The sequence below is a fragment of the Verticillium nonalfalfae genome (assembly GCF_003724135.2).
Source record: "Verticillium nonalfalfae strain VnAa140/NRRL 66861 chromosome Unknown scaffold_5, whole genome shotgun sequence".
Lineage (NCBI taxonomy): Eukaryota > Fungi > Ascomycota > Sordariomycetes > Glomerellales > Plectosphaerellaceae > Verticillium > Verticillium nonalfalfae.
The window spans coordinates 313,594-329,195 of NW_021167230.1; the positions used below are offsets into that span (position 1 = coordinate 313,594).

The following is a 15,602-nucleotide window of genomic DNA, read 5'->3' on the forward strand; positions in this document are numbered from 1 at the left end:
CAAGCAACGGTGAAGTTGACTTACGCATGAATTTTTCTTGGCTGATCATAAAGAGAAGCGTTTCTATCAGAATCTTGCAACATTATCCCCATGAATGAGTTACTGAAGTTGCGCATGCCGGCTTTCCAGGCTACTCCAGAGCATCCTCGGCCGGAAATTCAGCTACGCCGGCGCTAAACCTTGTCCACTGGGCCCTCCTAGGTACCTGTTGGGGGGCGCGCAGCCAGCACTTCTCCGCGACTGGTAGCCTCGAATTTTCGAAGCGCGTTTCAACACCACTCACAGCCTTCCCCCCAGCACGCAACCGACGACACCATGGTTTTGGAGGAGCAGCGATACATCCACGAGGACCTCGAGCGGCTCGAACAGGGCATCTCTGAACGGATTGATGAGGAACCGAAACATATCCGCGACCGATTGAATCGCGACCATGAAGTTGCCCAGTTGCTGGACCAGATCTCGGCGCAATCTTCCAAGCTCCTCGATTTCTATCGCGATACCGACGGCCACCTCTCCCGCGAAATCCAGCAACTCAGCACTGGCGACCCGTTTGAGCAGTTTTACAACCAGCTGAAAGGCGTTCGCGATCATCATGCCAAATACCCCAACGAACAGGCGGAGAATTTGGAAGCTCGGTATCGGGCGACAAAGGCCGGTGATGCGCCCATGCCCTACATTGTCGACTCCCTGTTCTCCGGTGAAGAGGCGTTTGGACGCTTCTTCGATCTCTACACGTCCCACGAGGCCTATCTGAACCTGCCCAACGTCAAGCGCTTGACGTACCTACAATACCTTGAGGTCTTTGACAACTTTGCGCCAGGGTTTGGTGGCCTGAAACGAGGAGACAAACTGACAGATCAATACTTCAAATACGTCGGTGACTTGTCAGCGTACCTTGAATCCTTCATGAGACGGATACGACCTCTGGAAAACCTCGACAAGGTCTTCGCGGGCTTCGAGACGGACTTTGAAGCGGCTTGGGAAAAGGACGAGATTCCTGGATGGAAAAATGAGGGTGCCGCAAACAGCGCAAATACAACCAGCACCCCCGATGCGATATGGTGCGAAGACTGCGAAAAGGAGTTCAAGAACGAAAACGTCCACAAGGCACACTTGACAGGAAGGAAACACATCAAGGCCGCAGCAGCGCGACAAGCGCGGCAGGCAGACGGGGAGGAAATCAAAAACGGCAACGGTGCCAAGATCTCGGCTACGCGGTTGAAGGAGCGCGCCGTGGCCGAGCGAGAATACAGAGTGAAGCGTCTGGCAGCGGCCATGAGCACGGAACGAGACGACACCCGTGTCAACGTCGAGCGCAAGCAGGGCATGACGGAACGTGAGCGCCAGCAGGAGCTCGACAACCTGATGAGCCTGTCCGGGGGCGACCAGCAGGAGCGCACGGAGGACCAAGACGGCGAGGACGACGACGGTGAGGAAAAGATTTACAACCCGCTGAAGCTGCCCCTCTCGTGGGATGGCAAGCCGATTCCCTACTGGCTATACAGGCTGCACGGCCTCGGCGTCGAGTTCCCATGTGAGATCTGTGGCAACTTCGTCTACATGGGCAGGAGGGCGTTCGACAAGCACTTTAACGAAGCGCGGCACGTTCACGGCCTGCGTTGCCTCGGCATCACGAATACGAGTCTGTTCCGCGACATCACAAGCATTGAGCAAGCGACGAATCTGTGGGAGAAAATCCAGCGCGAAGCCAAGAAAAACAAGGTGGATGACGGCAGCATCGTGCAGATGGAGGACGGCGAGGGCAATGTCATGCCGGAGAAGGTGTACTATGATCTGCAGAAGCAGGGCTTGTTGTAACTGAGCGGTGGCTTCGAGGAATGGGTTATATCGTAGATGAGCGTAATGCAGGCTTATCCTACAAGCAGGCGGCGTTTGAGCCAAAACTGATCGTGTCCTGTGTTCAAGAAGGGGAAACTATATCGCACAAGACGGATCGTTTGATACACATTACGTGAAGCTCGGCACGAAGTTTGACCACCTGCAGATTGCTGCTGTGGGCTGTACGCGACTAGCATTTCAGGGGACCTGAGGACGCGATCTACAGGGACACTTTCGCCCCGCCAACGATGACCAACCTCGCCCCCCATCACTACACCCAACCATACCACCTTCCAGCGCTCACCCTTCACACTGGTCAATTGTCGACACAACACGAGCACAGCAGGATGAGCTGAACTCGCTTGCCGCGATGGCAGTCCTTTCCAGGCCGATTCCCGCGCTTTACACCGTCTACATCCTGCGCTCCACCGTCCGCCACGCCTCCCTCTACATCGGCTCGACCCCCAACCCGCCGCGCCGCCTCAAGCAGCACAATGGTCTCGCGCGCGGCGGCGCTGCCCGCACGTCGCGCAGCAGCCTGCGACCGTGGGAAATGATTGCCATCGTCTCCGGCTTCCCCAGCATGATTGCCGCCCTGAAATTCGAGTGCGCTCCATCCTCTCTCTCTGTCTCTTCCCCCGAGTCGCAAAGCTGACAGGCCACGCAGGTGGGCGCTGACGAACCCGCACCTCTCACTACACATACCGAGCGAGTCGCGCATCTCGCGCGCCGCGGGTGTCAAGAAGAACGGACACCCCAAGCGCCCGCGGCCCGGCATCACGTCCATCATGTCGAACCTGCACCTGCTGCTGCGCGTGCCGAGCTTCGAGCGGTGGCCGTTGACGCTGCACTTTTTCGTCAAGACGGCGCACAAGGCATGGGAGGGCAGCTGTGCCGCTGCTGAGAAGCCGGTCAGGAAAGGTCTCCAGATCCTGACGGACTTTGGGCCCGGCGCAACCATGGCGACTGACGTCGAGGCGGCTGGCGAAGCTGGAGAGTCGTCGACGGCAGCTCCCGGCGCGGAAGAGAACTGGGGCGTCCATGCGCTGCCTCTTGACCACGCGCCGATGAAGGATTATGTCGAAAAAGGACGGTCCATTGTCACGTTTGAGAGGGAGGGCGCGTGTGTGGTCTGCAAACAACCACTGGAGCACGGCAAGGGATTACACGTGATTTGCTCGAACGGCAGCTGCGAGGGCGCGGGACACTTGTCCTGCTGGAGCCGCCATCTTCTGGACCACGAGAGCGGTGATGAAGCTGTTTTGCCTGTGGCGGGGCGGTGCCCATCCTGCAGGAGTGAGGTCCGGTGGGATGACTTGATGAGGGAGCTGTCGCTACGGGTCAGAGGCGAGGGCGAGGTGGACAAGCTTCTGAAGGTGAAGAAGAAGCGTCAAGCGAAGACATGATACCCAGGTAGCATGAATATTGATCACAGGAACCTTGATCGTGAGCAGCGAGCTGTCTATCTGTTGTTGCACCCGCATACGATGCACTCCTACCTATGCTACGGTACGCGCTTGTATCACTCCTGCTCGTGCCTCCTTGGTACGTCGAGCCATGAAGACCAAAAAGGCCCTGACTCAGCCGCCCATACACACCTCCCTCGGTCAAGCCGCCCGATCGGGTCGTTCACTGAAAGGGAGTGGGCAGGCTAAGAAAATGGGGGCTGGCCGCCAACGTCATGCATGTTCGATTGGTTCGTCGGTGTACCACTAGCGTTCACCCCCTGCTCCGATGGCGCTGGATATCAGATTTTGGAGTGGAGGCCCGGCAGGAAAAAGCATGCGAGGGGCGTGACCTTGCTTGGGGCGGGGGGGGCGTTCGCTGGTCTGACCGCTGAGAGTCCACGACACTTGGAGGTGTGTCGCAGCGACATTCCAGGGCATATGGGTCCTGTTCGATTGGCGAAGATTTACGCCCCTCCGAGAGGCAGCACTTGAGGAAACGGCTGTGCTTTTTTGCTTCGAGCAGGCAAGAAGAAACAGACGCACGTCTGGTCTATCACCTTTGCTATCGACCTGAGTTAGGTCAAGGTTGTTACTGCGTGGATGGCGCGGCTCGCTACGGCTCGCTTCTCAAAAGAGAGGGTAGGGGGAAAAAAGAAAAAGAAAAAGGGCGTCGCGTGCTTGAGAGTACTTCCATCAAATCAATCAAACGCAATGCGCATGGTTTCGCGCGAAATCATCATTTCTGCAGGCCAGCAAGAGAGAGCCATGCAGAGCGCGTTGAAACAAATGCCCATCGCATCATTCAATGCATCGCCCACTACACTCATGACCTGCCTGGCCTCGCCGTCGATTGACCCAGGCCGAAGCGACGGATCGAGTCATGCCTGTGGTCGAAGACTGGCGACTTGACGTTCCAGGCGGACCCACATGCAGTTGGATTTTGCAACCTCAGATCCGGGTGCGGGCGGTCCTTGGGTCCCTGGTCGCCCCTTCCGTTCCGTTCTTCTCGCTCTCCCTCGCACTTGGCTCACTCCGCAACAGCCTCCGAGGACTTGCGAGTACACTGCTACCCACCCTGAACCCAGTATGCTGGTTGGTACTTTCTGGTACCCACCCACAACACGCGCACCTGCTCTCTCTTCACACATGTACACCTGCCGCTGGCCCTGCGCTCGCCAGGGAAAGGGACGTCTATTTCGTGCCTACCTTACCTTACCTTACCTAGGTACCTTACCTTGGGCAGGTGGGCAGCTAGTACGCAGACTGGGATATGCTGCCTTGCCCCCATCTGCCGGGGGCCTATCCTTTGCCCTCGGCTTTTTGCCTGTCTTTCTGTCCGTCCATGTGTCTAACCCATTTCCTCGCCTGATGCACCTGCCCATCTCACGTCGGCGCTTTCACTCCACCCTGCTCTCCCACCATTCCGTTCCTTCGTGCTGTCATGTCGTGACCTTCTTCCTCCTGCACCTCCGACGACCTCCATTGTCACTACACACCAACTTGGCCGTGCATGACTCGCCCTTGTCCCTGATCCGGTGGTGCTCATAGCGATTTTGTCTTCTGCGCCAGAGTTTCCACCCTGCGAGACATCAAGACGTTTTGACATCCTCCACGCTGCACACTCTGTCGAGGAACAACAGGTTCGTTACTGTCTAGATGTCCCGAGTACCGCTGCGATTCCTTGGGGGCTGGCGAACCCGCCATTGTCCGCCGCCCACTCGAGCCTTTTGCTAAGCTTTACCCGCACACCCAGATAACTTTCCCACCCTTCCGACCTGTCAATAACCCTCTCAGCTCTCCACATCCATCCCTCGCCCCTCGGTCGACCAAGGGCTCCTTTCCCGAGCGACCTCGAATTCGGCGCCGTGACGATTTCAACCTCCCTACCATGCGACAACTCAGTTGAACATTCGATAGTCGCACGCATGACCACAACCTGACCTACCTTGTCTCCCAATCTTTCTGCGACTCGGTCATTCGACGATCGACCTCGAACTCCCGTCCAGCCACCACACGCAATCGCAATGGTTTCTGCGCCGACCATTGGCAATGCCGCTGTTGGAGGCAGTGCAAGCGCGCCTACCAGCTCACGCGCGTCTCCAGCTGTCGGTGCCGGCAAGGCGAAGGCCGGCCAGGTCAACTCCAACGGATACCACCCGACGAACCCTCAGATCCCCCTGAGCTCCATGACGAGCCTGCCACTCGACTTGTCGTCGGTCGAGCGACGCGGGCAGCCGACGGCCGCGAAAGAGCCGATGAAGAAGAAGAACCGACCACATGGACTCGAGGAGGCGCCGACGTACTGTCCGACCGAAGAAGAATGGAAGGACCCTTTCGAATACATTCGAAAAATCACACCTGAGGCCAAGCAATTCGGCCTATGCAAGATTATTCCACCCGACTCGTGGAATCCCGAGTTCGCCATCGACACAGAAGTACGCCGCGCTGCTCACACCCGGAAGACGACTGCTGACCAGCCTTGTAGCGGTTTCACTTTAGGACACGCAAGCAGGAGTTGAACTCGGTCGAAGGAAGTATGCGCCTCCCAAGACACGCACCCACACAGGCAACGGGCTCCATCGGCTGACTTTTGCAGGCACACGCGCCAACATGTCCTACCTCGATGCGCTCGCCAAGTTCCACAAACAGCAGGGTAACAACCTGCACCGTTTGCCTTATGTCGACAAGAAACCCCTCGACCTGTATCGGTTAAAGAAGGCTGTGGAGGCACGTGGCGGCTTTGAGAAGGTGTGCAAGGGAAAGAAGTGGGCTGAAATTGGCCGCGATCTCGGATACAGCGGCAAAATTATGTCCTCATTGTCGACATCGCTCAAGAACTCGTACCAAAAATGGCTCTGCCCGTACGAGGACTACCTCCGAGTGGCGAAGCCCGGCGTTCACCAGCAGCTCGAGCTCGAAAATGGCGGACCTTATACCCCGAGTCCATCAGGCACGCCACTCAAGCCATCCAATGTCAACACACCGTCCAGCGCCAGAGCCGAGTCGCCCGCGCGGCAAGCCTCTGATGCGCTCCAAGCGACACTCAACACGAAGAAAGAGGCTGATCGTGACACACCAATGTCCGACACACCACTGGCACCACAGAGCCAGCCTGTCTCATCTGGTTTCAAGGCAATCAACACAGGGGGGTTCACGGCGGTGAACTCGGGCTTCACCAGCGTTAACCGCCAGTCCAATGCCGATGCGACGAGCACTCCACCAAGAGCATTCGGCACCCCCATCAACTCAGCGAAGAACACACCAGAGTACCGTCCATCGGGCCTAGGGCCGGCAACGAATCTCAAGCGTCAGATGAGCTCTGACAGTCTCAAATCCGCCAAACGGGACCCGATCGAGTCCAAGGAAGACGCTGATGGTGCCAACAGCAGGCGCAGCAAGCGTCTGAAGAAGGACGCCGTGCCCACGGTGGCCGGCTCTCACATGTCTCTGTTCCGACCGTCTGGGCCCAGACCCCCACGCGATGAGAACTCAACGCCTGGCGAGAAATGCGAGACCTGTGGCAAGGCCGATGAGGCGGGCCCTTTGCACGTATGCGAATCGTGTGACCACGCTTACCACGGCTCATGTCTGGACCCGCCACTGAAGCAAAAAGTCGACCCCGAATGGAACTGTCCGCGCTGTCTAGTAGGCGATGGACAGTATGGATTTGAAGAGGGCGGCCTTTATTCGCTCCGCCAGTTCCAACAAAAGGCTGCCGACTTCAAACAAGGGTTCTTCGAACGAAAGATGCCATACGATTCGGTCCTGAAGTGCCACCGACCAGTGACCGAGGAGGATGTTGAAACCGAATTCTGGCGCCTAGTTGCAGACATGGAAGAGACGGTGGAGGTCGAGTATGGTGCCGACATCCACTGTACGACACACGGCTCTGGCTTCCCAACCGTAGAGAAGCATCCAAAGAACCCATACTCAACCGATCCTTGGAACCTGAACCTCTTGCCACTGCATCCTGAGAGTCTGTTCAGGCATATCAAGTCCGACATCTCGGGCATGACGGTTCCCTGGGTCTACGTAGGCATGATTTTCTCAACATTCTGTTGGCACAACGAAGATCACTACGCGTACTCGGCCAACTACCAACACTTCGGCGCAACGAAGACGTGGTATGGTATCCCCGGGGAAGACGCGGAGAAGTTTGAAGCGGCGATGAGAGAGGCTGTGCCTGAGCTGTTCGAGACACAGCCGGATTTGCTCTTTCAGCTCGTCACACTTCTGACGCCGGAGCAACTCAAGAAGGCTGGCGTCAGGGTCTTCGCGTTGGACCAGAGAGCCGGACAATTTGTCATTACTTTCCCCCAGGCATATCATGCTGGCTTCAACCACGGCTTCAACTTCAACGAGGCCGTCAACTTTGCTCCCTGCGACTGGGAGCCGTTTGGTCTTTCCGGCGTGAACAGGCTTCGCGACTTCAGGAAGCAGCCATGCTTTTCGCACGACGCACTTCTCTGGACGGCAGCCGAGGGAACAGCAACAAACGGCCTCACCATCCAGACGGCAAAATGGCTAGCACCAGCACTTGAACGCATTCACGAGCGTGAGCTCGCAGCTCGAGCAGACTTTATCTCGAAACATGTTCAGTCGCAAGGGCACAAGTGCAGTCTCACGGGCGCCAACAACAGTGACTGCCCGCTTGGGTTTGAGATTGAGGAAGCTGACCTGCCTTTAGAGGATGACTACCTCTGCTCTTACTGCAAGGCGTTCAGCTATCTATCGCGCTTCAGATGCACCAAGACGGGCAAAATTCTTTGCCTGCTACATGCCGGCCAGCATGCGTGCTGCGACGTGCCCGAGTCCCAGCGCTATCTTGGTGAGCAACACGTGCTCCTGTATCGCAGGGCCGAAGATGTTATTGCCGCAACCTTCGCCAAGGTGTTGGAGAAGGCGCACACGCCTGAGGCCTGGGAGGAGAAGTACGACAAGATGCTTGAGGAAGAGGCGACACCGTCTCTCAAGTCGTTGCGTGCTCTTCTTCACGAGGGCGAACGCATTCCCTACGATCTCGTTTCGCTGCCTTTACTGCGAGAGTTCGTCGATCGATGTAACGAGTGGGTGGAAGAGGCAACAAACTACACTGTGCGCAAGCAGCAGAACCGGCGCAAGAGCGACAAGGGCCTGACGAATCGTAAGAGTTCCGTTGCGGACCAGAAGGAAAGAGACGCCCGTGATGTGAGCAACATTTACCGCCTGCTTCAAGAAGCGGAACACATTGGGTTCGACTGCCCTGAGATCCTTCAACTGCGCGAGCGAGCCGACGGCATCGAAACGTTCCAGAAAAACGCAAACAAGGCGTTAGAGCACTTGCACACAGCCACGGCAGAAGTCATTGAGGAGCTCCTCGAAGAGGGCCGCTCTTTCAATGTTGACATCCCCGAGGTCGGCCGACTGTCGCGTATCCTCGATCAGCTGAACTGGAACGACAAGGCGCGCCGGAGCCGCAGCGTTGTCCTCAATTTGAACGAGGTCAAAGAGCTCATCGAAGAGGGCCAGCGTCTGGAGATACCATCCTACAACGACCATCTGACTTACTATCTCGACCAGATGCATGCCGGGCAGGTATGGGAGAAGAAGGCGCGCGAGCTCATCTATGCGGAGGCTGTGCACTACGCCCAGTTGGAGGCCCTTTCCACGCAGGTCACGGTCAATTCGCTACCAGTCTCTCAGGAGACCCTGGCCGCTGTGGATGCCATTCTGCACAAGCAGCGGGAAGCCCACCGCCAGATCCTAGACTTGACCGAGAGATCGCGTCATCCCGACATTCGCAAACGACCCAAATACACTGAAGTGGCTGAAATCATGCGAAAGCTGGAAGACCTCAACTCGAAGCCCAACGGTACGTTGGACCTCGGTCGCGAGCAAAAGCGTCACGAGGACTGGATGCGCGAGGGCAAGAAGCTATTCGGCAAGACAAACGCCCCTCTGCATATTCTCAAGAGTCACATGGAATATGTCCTCGAGCGCAATCAGGATTGCTTCGATATTGTCAACGACAAGCCGCGGACTCCAGCCGAACCCGCATCGCGAGAAGCAAGCCCGGAAGCGAGGGCCAGCCGTTTTGAAGATTCTCGTGTGCGCGAAGTTTTTTGCATCTGTCGCAAGGTCGAGGCCGGCATGATGATCGAGTGTGAATTATGTCATGAATGGTGAGTGTTCACTGTCGTCATCTCGACAAGTCTATGTGGCTAACGAACGTAGGTACCACGGAAAGTGTCTCAAGATTGCTCGCGGCAAGGTCAAGGACGAGGACAAGTATACCTGCCCCATCTGCGATTGGCGTCTGAAGGTTCCGCGAGATGCCGCCCGACCAAAGCTCGAGGATTTGCTTGCGTGGGCCGACAAGATCAACAACCTTCCCTTCCAGCCGGAAGAGGAAGAAGTTCTGCAACAAATCATCGACAACGCGCAAGAATTCCGCAATCATGTCGCGGGCATTTGCAACCCACTCGTGTCGACCAAATCAGAGGCAGACACGCAGCGATTCTATCTCCGCAAGATCGAGGGTGCCGAGATCCTCCTCGCCTACGAAACCAACTTTTTCAGACAGGAATTGCACAAGTGGTGCCCCGTCGCCCCGAACCCGCCGCCGGTACTGGAGGTGTCTAAGAGCACGCGCAAGCCACGCCCTACGAAATTGCAGAAGCTGCTGGCGCAGTACGGCGTCGATGACCCAGAGGACCTTCCCGAGAACATGAAGCAGAAGGCCGCCAGCTTGATACGCAAAGCACAAAATGCCGAGGCTGCTGCTAATGCCCACGCAGCCGGTGTTGCGGCGTCGGCAGCCGGGGCACGGGTCCCCCCGGGGTCGGCCATGCATCCAATGTTTGGCCATAAATCACACCAATCGTCCGCCACACCACCGAGCATTTCCAATGGCGAACGCGTCGGAGGCAGCCGGCATTCGACAACAAGCAAGGACGATGCCATGGATATCGATAGCGGACCAACGCTGCACCCAGGCCTCTTCATGCCCAACGGAAACGGAGGTCCACAGCTGGTCCACGACAACTCATCCATGTCGTTGGAGGATCGACTCAACAACGGCCAGGAGGACGGCCTCAACCTGCTTGATCCGGGCCAGAGGAGTAAGGCTCTCGAGATCCTAGGCAGGACGGATGTCGGGCGCAAGAGGGCCGAGGAAATGTACGGCCCAGGCGTTTGGAACGAGAACAAGGGCCTTCGACAGAGTCCAGCCACGGGTGCAACAGGAGGACCTCAAGACGAGCGCGCTGTGGATAAAATGTTCGAAGACCTGACGAACCACGACGATGACGGGCGCAAGGGCAGGGAACCATTCGACGGGTTTGTACCGACAGCGGAGAGTTTTGAAAATGAGCGCAACGGGATGGACGCGCTGCTAGACGGCGAGTAGGGCGGCTGTCAAGAGAGATGAAATTAATGTTACAGGAGTGAGTGGTATGGGAGTTTGTCTTGGCGTTGCGGTCACAATATTTCAAGGGGGTGTTGAATTGGTGGAGCGGCGCTGCCTGGCCTTGTTGTTTGTTGTATGATAATGGGCACAACCGGGACGGCGTGATTAGATTCAAATTACCTTGGTTCCTGTTTCGAATTAGCTATGCAAGATATCTGTATCATTGCGATCACTGTTCACAAGGTCTTCAGCTGCAACTTGATGTATCTCGGTCGTTCGCTGATTGGTGTTTACATCTTTGTTACCACATGCCGCTCTGGCCTCAGTTTGCCTCTTCGTCATCTGAATCCGTCTTGTGCATGGCCTGGGCCCTCTTCTTCACCCACGCGTCACATCCAATCTCCTCATATCTCGGCACCTCCCCGTCCTTCAGACAGCTCTTGATGACAGCACAACTCTCATGCAGCCCGAAGCCGAAAAAGAAGGGCATGCTGATCCTCTCCCTGCCGCTGCGGTTCACAGCCCGATGGACCGTGCTCACGTACAGGTCATTGGTGATGCGCTGCAGGTAGTCGGCAATGTTGACGACAAAGGTGCCCGGCACCGGCGACGCGCGGATCCACTGCCCGTCGCGGTTGAGCACCTGCAGCCCGCCGACGTCATCCTGCCACAGCATGGTGAACAGCTGAAAATCCGTGTGCGAGCCGATCGAGACCTCGGCCGGGACGTCGCCCCCGTTCGCGGAGGCCGAGGGCCCCTGCGCCGCCGACTCGGGCAGGGACGGGTAGTAGTTCAGCGCGAGCGCGGCATCGGGAAAGGCGAACTTGGCGTCAAAGTAGTCCTCGGGCAGCGCGAGCGACAGGGCAAAGCACCGCACGAGCACGCGGGCCAGCGCGAGGCAGGCGCGCCAGTAGCGCACGACGGCGTCCTGGAACCCGGGCGAGGCGGCGCGCACGGCGTCCCAGTGGAAGTCCTCCATGCGCAGGAAGCGGCGGGCCACGGGCGGGATGGCCTCGACGGGCGGGGCCGCGGGGTCGAAGCGCGGGTCGTAGGTCCAGCTGAAGGTCTCGCGGGCGTCGACCGACTCGGACTTGTTGATGCGCTGCGAGCCCGGCGGCTTGTAGCCGTTGAAGTAGCGCGACTGGCCGACGTGGGCTTGCATCTTGGCCTCGAGCGGCTGGCGGAAAAAGGCGAGGCAGGCGGCCTTGGCCGAGTCGGTCACCGAGGCGGGGATGTTGTGGTTGGCGATGTAGAAGAAGCCCGAGGTCGTGGCGGCGGCGCGGATCTGCTGCGCCACGACTTCGCGGTCGGCGAGGGCGTCGCTGAAGGCTCCGGATATGTCGATGATGGGTATCTCAGAGGGGAGGGCATCGCGAAGGGGGGTTGTCAGGACGGTACGTGTGACGGGGCCGTTGCCGGAGGCCAGCCGGAGGAGGGTCGTTGCCGGCTTGTTGGCTGTGAGCGTTTCGGTCATGGTCAATGAAGGGACTATGGTAGGATCTTGTTGATAATATCAATTTCTTTTTTTTTTCCCCGGGGAAGCATGCGTATGTCTTGCGGATATATGAATAGTATCTGGTTCAAGAGGTATGAGACGTCTGGTTGGAGTCTCGATGCGGGGAGATTTCGGGGTCCGCCGAAGATAGGGCGGGGCCGTTTGTTATCTTGAGCCGTTTACCAGTCGCTCGAGTGGCCACCCTCACGTCGGAGATGCAATACGCGCCTCTCCACGAACGCCAAGTAGGAGATGAGAGTTGATAGGCGTGCTTCGGCATGAGATGGCAATTCTTTTAGCAACGGATGGACATAACTCGTCTCGTCAGCCCATCCTCTGCTTCCTCCTCACCCACACCTCTTTCTCTGGCTGCTCGGAAACAGCATCACTCTTAGCTGTGCTCAATCCGAGGAGTCCGTGGCGCTTCACATCTCGGACCTGGGTCTCCCATACGCCGAGCTTGTACCGAGCGCGATCTGACATGCCTGTGTGGAGGTCAAACGACCAGGCGTGCTTTGGACAGGTTATGCCGGCGCTGAGCATGACTCCAAAGTCCTCAATGTCGAACGGTGTACCACGAGATAGCGGGTAGGAGGAATGAGGGCAGCGCTGTGGATATGAGCGAGTGGTCTCGTCTTGACTGATGTGCCTGAGAAGGGGCTCACATGATCGATGGCGTGGAACTTGCCCCTGTGCTGGAACACGAGCACTTGGTCCTTGAGATCCTCGTCTTCGGGCGGACCGTCGTCCTCTGCGATCGCTATCTCGGTCCTTGTGGACCCAGGTTCTCTTGGTGCATGAAACACCTTGCACCCGGGCTTCAGGTCCGGGCCACAGAAGCGGTTATCCAAGAGGCTATCCTCATCAAAGCCCAGGTCGGGAAAGTCAGAGGCCAGACCGACAGAGAACCACTCGTCCCCGGACCGCGACGGTCCTCCGAACGGGTGCCAGCTCATCACACACCGGCGTTTCGAGCCCCAAGCACACTCGCAGCCGTTGTGGTTTGTGAAGTGCACAGGGAAGCAGACGTTGACGACGTTGACCTCAGTGGTTTTCCTCGTAGTCACGAACCAGGACACCCAAGCGGATTTTCTTTGAATATTATGATTGGTTGACAGTGGATCATGGTGGATATCTCGGTGAAGCCAGCGTTGACCGAAAACCGGTACTCACCGAGACGACCGAGTACTTCCCGGCTCGACTTGAATGACCACGATCAGGGGAAGACGAAGCCTTGGACAGGACCCGATTGACGGTTATTGGCTTCCTATGGCGGTACTACCTGACTGACCTTTGGGAGCCCAGCGTCATTCCTGCAATTTGTGGGCGCGAACAAGCGCCGATCCATGGCCATCCCACAGCGACGTCATCGATCTGGAACCTCACCTCCGGTAATACAGCTGGCTTCTGGCATGTTGCAAACACATTGCGATCCCTTGTCATCGGACTTCTCATGAGATCAAAGCCAGGAGTGAACCTCGGACGCACTTGACACCGCCATACCGCCCACCCGCCACGATGCCTACAGAAGATGAGGTTCGCGCAATGCAAGAGGGCCGCGCCCCGGTCCCTCGAGCCCAGGCGGCATCCATCGACGAAGCCGTTCCTTCTTCCCTCGGTTACGGGGTCCAAGGCTCAGGCCCCGTCGACGAGACCGAAAGAAGGAACACCGAGTACGCCGCACCGGGCGCTGGGATCAAGGGCCCAGAAAACCCCAATGTCGAAGCCGAACAGCTGGAGACGTTCGCCGAGGGCAAGGTTGCCGACGCTGTAGCCAGAAAGAGCGGTACACAGCTCGCTGAGGGAGAGACTGTGACGGATCAGAGCTTTACTGATGATCTTGAGAGGTGCGCCAAGGACTAACCGCGTTCTCGTTGCGGCATCACGGGCTGACATCTCTGCAGGAAGAAGCAAGAACAGGCCAGTGCTCGTGAGGCGATCAAAGAGCAAAGGACATCTGGAGTCGATGTCGATGGCGGTCTTGGAAACAGTCGAGCGGCAGGCACTGAAGACAATCGCGACGTCTAAACGAAAGCGCGGTCACTTCTGGCCATGTGTCACACTTGATGAACCACGAAGCGAGATGATAGCTATGTAGGAAAATCATAATTCTTGCTCTCTGTCAAGCGGTATATGTCTACATGTAAATGCACTCAATCCTGTGTGTAACGCCGATACCATGCAATCGCTCCGTCATTTTGAAAATCAAGCAGATACCGCAGCCTCGCTCTTCCGGTACTCTTCGCTGAAGGGGTAGTCGTTGTACCCGTCGTTGCTCTTCTTCTTGTAGAACGTCTCACGGTTGTACGGCGCGAACGGGATGCTGTTCTTGATGCGGAAGACGAGATCAGGGTTCGAAATGAAGGGGCGGCCAAAGGCAATCAGCACGTCCCACTTCTTGTAGTGCTTCTCGAGGGCCTCGACGGCGCTCTCACCAGTGTAGGCGCCGGCGACCATGACGGGGGAGAAGTTGTCCCACTCCTCAAGAATGAAGTCGAGCGTGTGCGGGCGATCCTCCTGGAACGGCTGGACGCTGTCGCTGGGCTGCTGGGGCACGATGCCGAGCAAGACGGGGTTGCCGCGGGGCTCGACGAGCGAGAGGTACGCCAGCTTGTGGCCGGCCTTCTTGATCTCGCGCACGACGTAGGACGTCTGCTCCCACGTGTCCGCCGAGTAGGACTCCTGGAAGGTGGCGAAGGGGCTGAGGCGCAGGCCGACGCGCGCGGCGCCAATCTCCTCCGATACGGCCTTGATGACCTCGAGCAGGAAGCGCGCGCGGTTCTCGATCGAGCCGCCCCACTTGTCGGTGCGCTTGTTGGCGCTATCGCGCGTGAACTGGTCGACGAGATAGCCGTGTGCGCCATGGATCTCGATGCCGTCACCGCCGGCGTCAACCACGTTGCGCGCCGCGGCGCGGAACTCGCCAATCTTCTGCCAGATCTCCTCCTCGGTCAGAGGCGAGGGTGGCACGGGACGGCCCGACATCTGGACGTCGCTGCTCGAGGCGTACTTGTAACCACGCTCCTGGATGTAGCCCGGGTTGCCGGCACGACCGAGTCCCCAGAGCTGCTGGAAGACGAACGAGTTCTTGGCGTGGATGGCATCGTAAATCTTCTTCCAGCCGGCAGCCTGCGCCGGGCTGGAGATGCCGGGAAGGTTGGGGTCGGCCTCCTCGGCGGGGGAGATGCCGGTGGCCTCAGTGACAATGAGGGTTCCTGGGGCGGAGGCCCTGTCACCGTAGTACTGAGCCATGAGGTCGGTAATGGGTGCGTGCTCGTCGTCGTTGCGGTAACGAGTCAGCGGCGCCATGGCGATGCGCTGGGGCAGCGTCATGTTGCCGACCTTGAGGGGTTCGAAAAGCTTGGAGTTGGCTGCCATGTTGTGTAGGGTGGATGTGGTGGCAGGATTGATGGAAAGACGTTTGCTGTTGATG

At 57.9% G+C, this 15,602-nt stretch overlaps 7 protein-coding genes across 7 annotated transcripts; 4 read left to right on the forward strand and 3 right to left on the reverse strand.

Moving 5' to 3' along the window:
* Positions 1-315: 315 nt before the first annotated feature.
* On the forward strand, positions 316-1,818 carry D7B24_006781 (uncharacterized protein; the record flags this gene model as incomplete). Its single annotated transcript, XM_028640902.1, has 1 exon — positions 316-1,818. The coding sequence occupies one exon, from the start codon at positions 316-318 to the stop codon at positions 1,816-1,818; it is 1,503 nt and encodes a 500-aa protein (XP_028498868.1).
* A 391-nt stretch (positions 1,819-2,209) lies between these two features.
* On the forward strand, positions 2,210-3,245 carry SLX1 (Slx4p interacting protein; the record flags this gene model as incomplete). The annotated part of the gene is made up of 2 exons (XM_028640903.1): positions 2,210-2,445; positions 2,507-3,245. 2 exons carry the CDS (start codon positions 2,210-2,212, stop codon positions 3,243-3,245), a joined length of 975 nt encoding a protein of 324 aa, XP_028498869.1.
* Positions 3,246-5,311: 2,066 nt separating this feature from the next.
* Positions 5,312-10,674, forward strand: D7B24_006783 (uncharacterized protein; the record flags this gene model as incomplete). Its single annotated transcript, XM_028640904.1, has 5 exons — positions 5,312-5,722; positions 5,773-5,821; positions 5,884-6,836; positions 6,894-9,448; positions 9,501-10,674. The coding sequence occupies 5 exons, from the start codon at positions 5,312-5,314 to the stop codon at positions 10,672-10,674; spliced, it is 5,142 nt and encodes a 1,713-aa protein (XP_028498870.1).
* A 322-nt stretch (positions 10,675-10,996) lies between these two features.
* On the reverse strand, positions 10,997-12,148 carry D7B24_006784 (uncharacterized protein; the record flags this gene model as incomplete). The annotated part of the gene is made up of 1 exon (XM_028640905.1): positions 10,997-12,148. One exon carries the CDS (start codon positions 12,146-12,148, stop codon positions 10,997-10,999), a length of 1,152 nt encoding a protein of 383 aa, XP_028498871.1.
* A 345-nt stretch (positions 12,149-12,493) lies between these two features.
* Positions 12,494-13,125, reverse strand: D7B24_006785 (uncharacterized protein; the record flags this gene model as incomplete). The annotated part of the gene is made up of 2 exons (XM_028640906.1): positions 12,494-12,778; positions 12,835-13,125. 2 exons carry the CDS (start codon positions 13,123-13,125, stop codon positions 12,494-12,496), a joined length of 576 nt encoding a protein of 191 aa, XP_028498872.1.
* Positions 13,126-13,687: 562 nt separating this feature from the next.
* On the forward strand, positions 13,688-14,197 carry D7B24_006786 (uncharacterized protein; the record flags this gene model as incomplete). Its single annotated transcript, XM_028640907.1, has 2 exons — positions 13,688-14,016; positions 14,074-14,197. 2 exons carry the CDS (start codon positions 13,688-13,690, stop codon positions 14,195-14,197), a joined length of 453 nt encoding a protein of 150 aa, XP_028498873.1.
* Positions 14,198-14,374: 177 nt separating this feature from the next.
* D7B24_006787 (uncharacterized protein) lies at positions 14,375-15,547 on the reverse strand (the record flags this gene model as incomplete). Its single annotated transcript, XM_028640908.1, has 1 exon — positions 14,375-15,547. The coding sequence occupies one exon, from the start codon at positions 15,545-15,547 to the stop codon at positions 14,375-14,377; it is 1,173 nt and encodes a 390-aa protein (XP_028498874.1).
* Between the last annotated feature and the right edge of the window lie 55 nt (positions 15,548-15,602).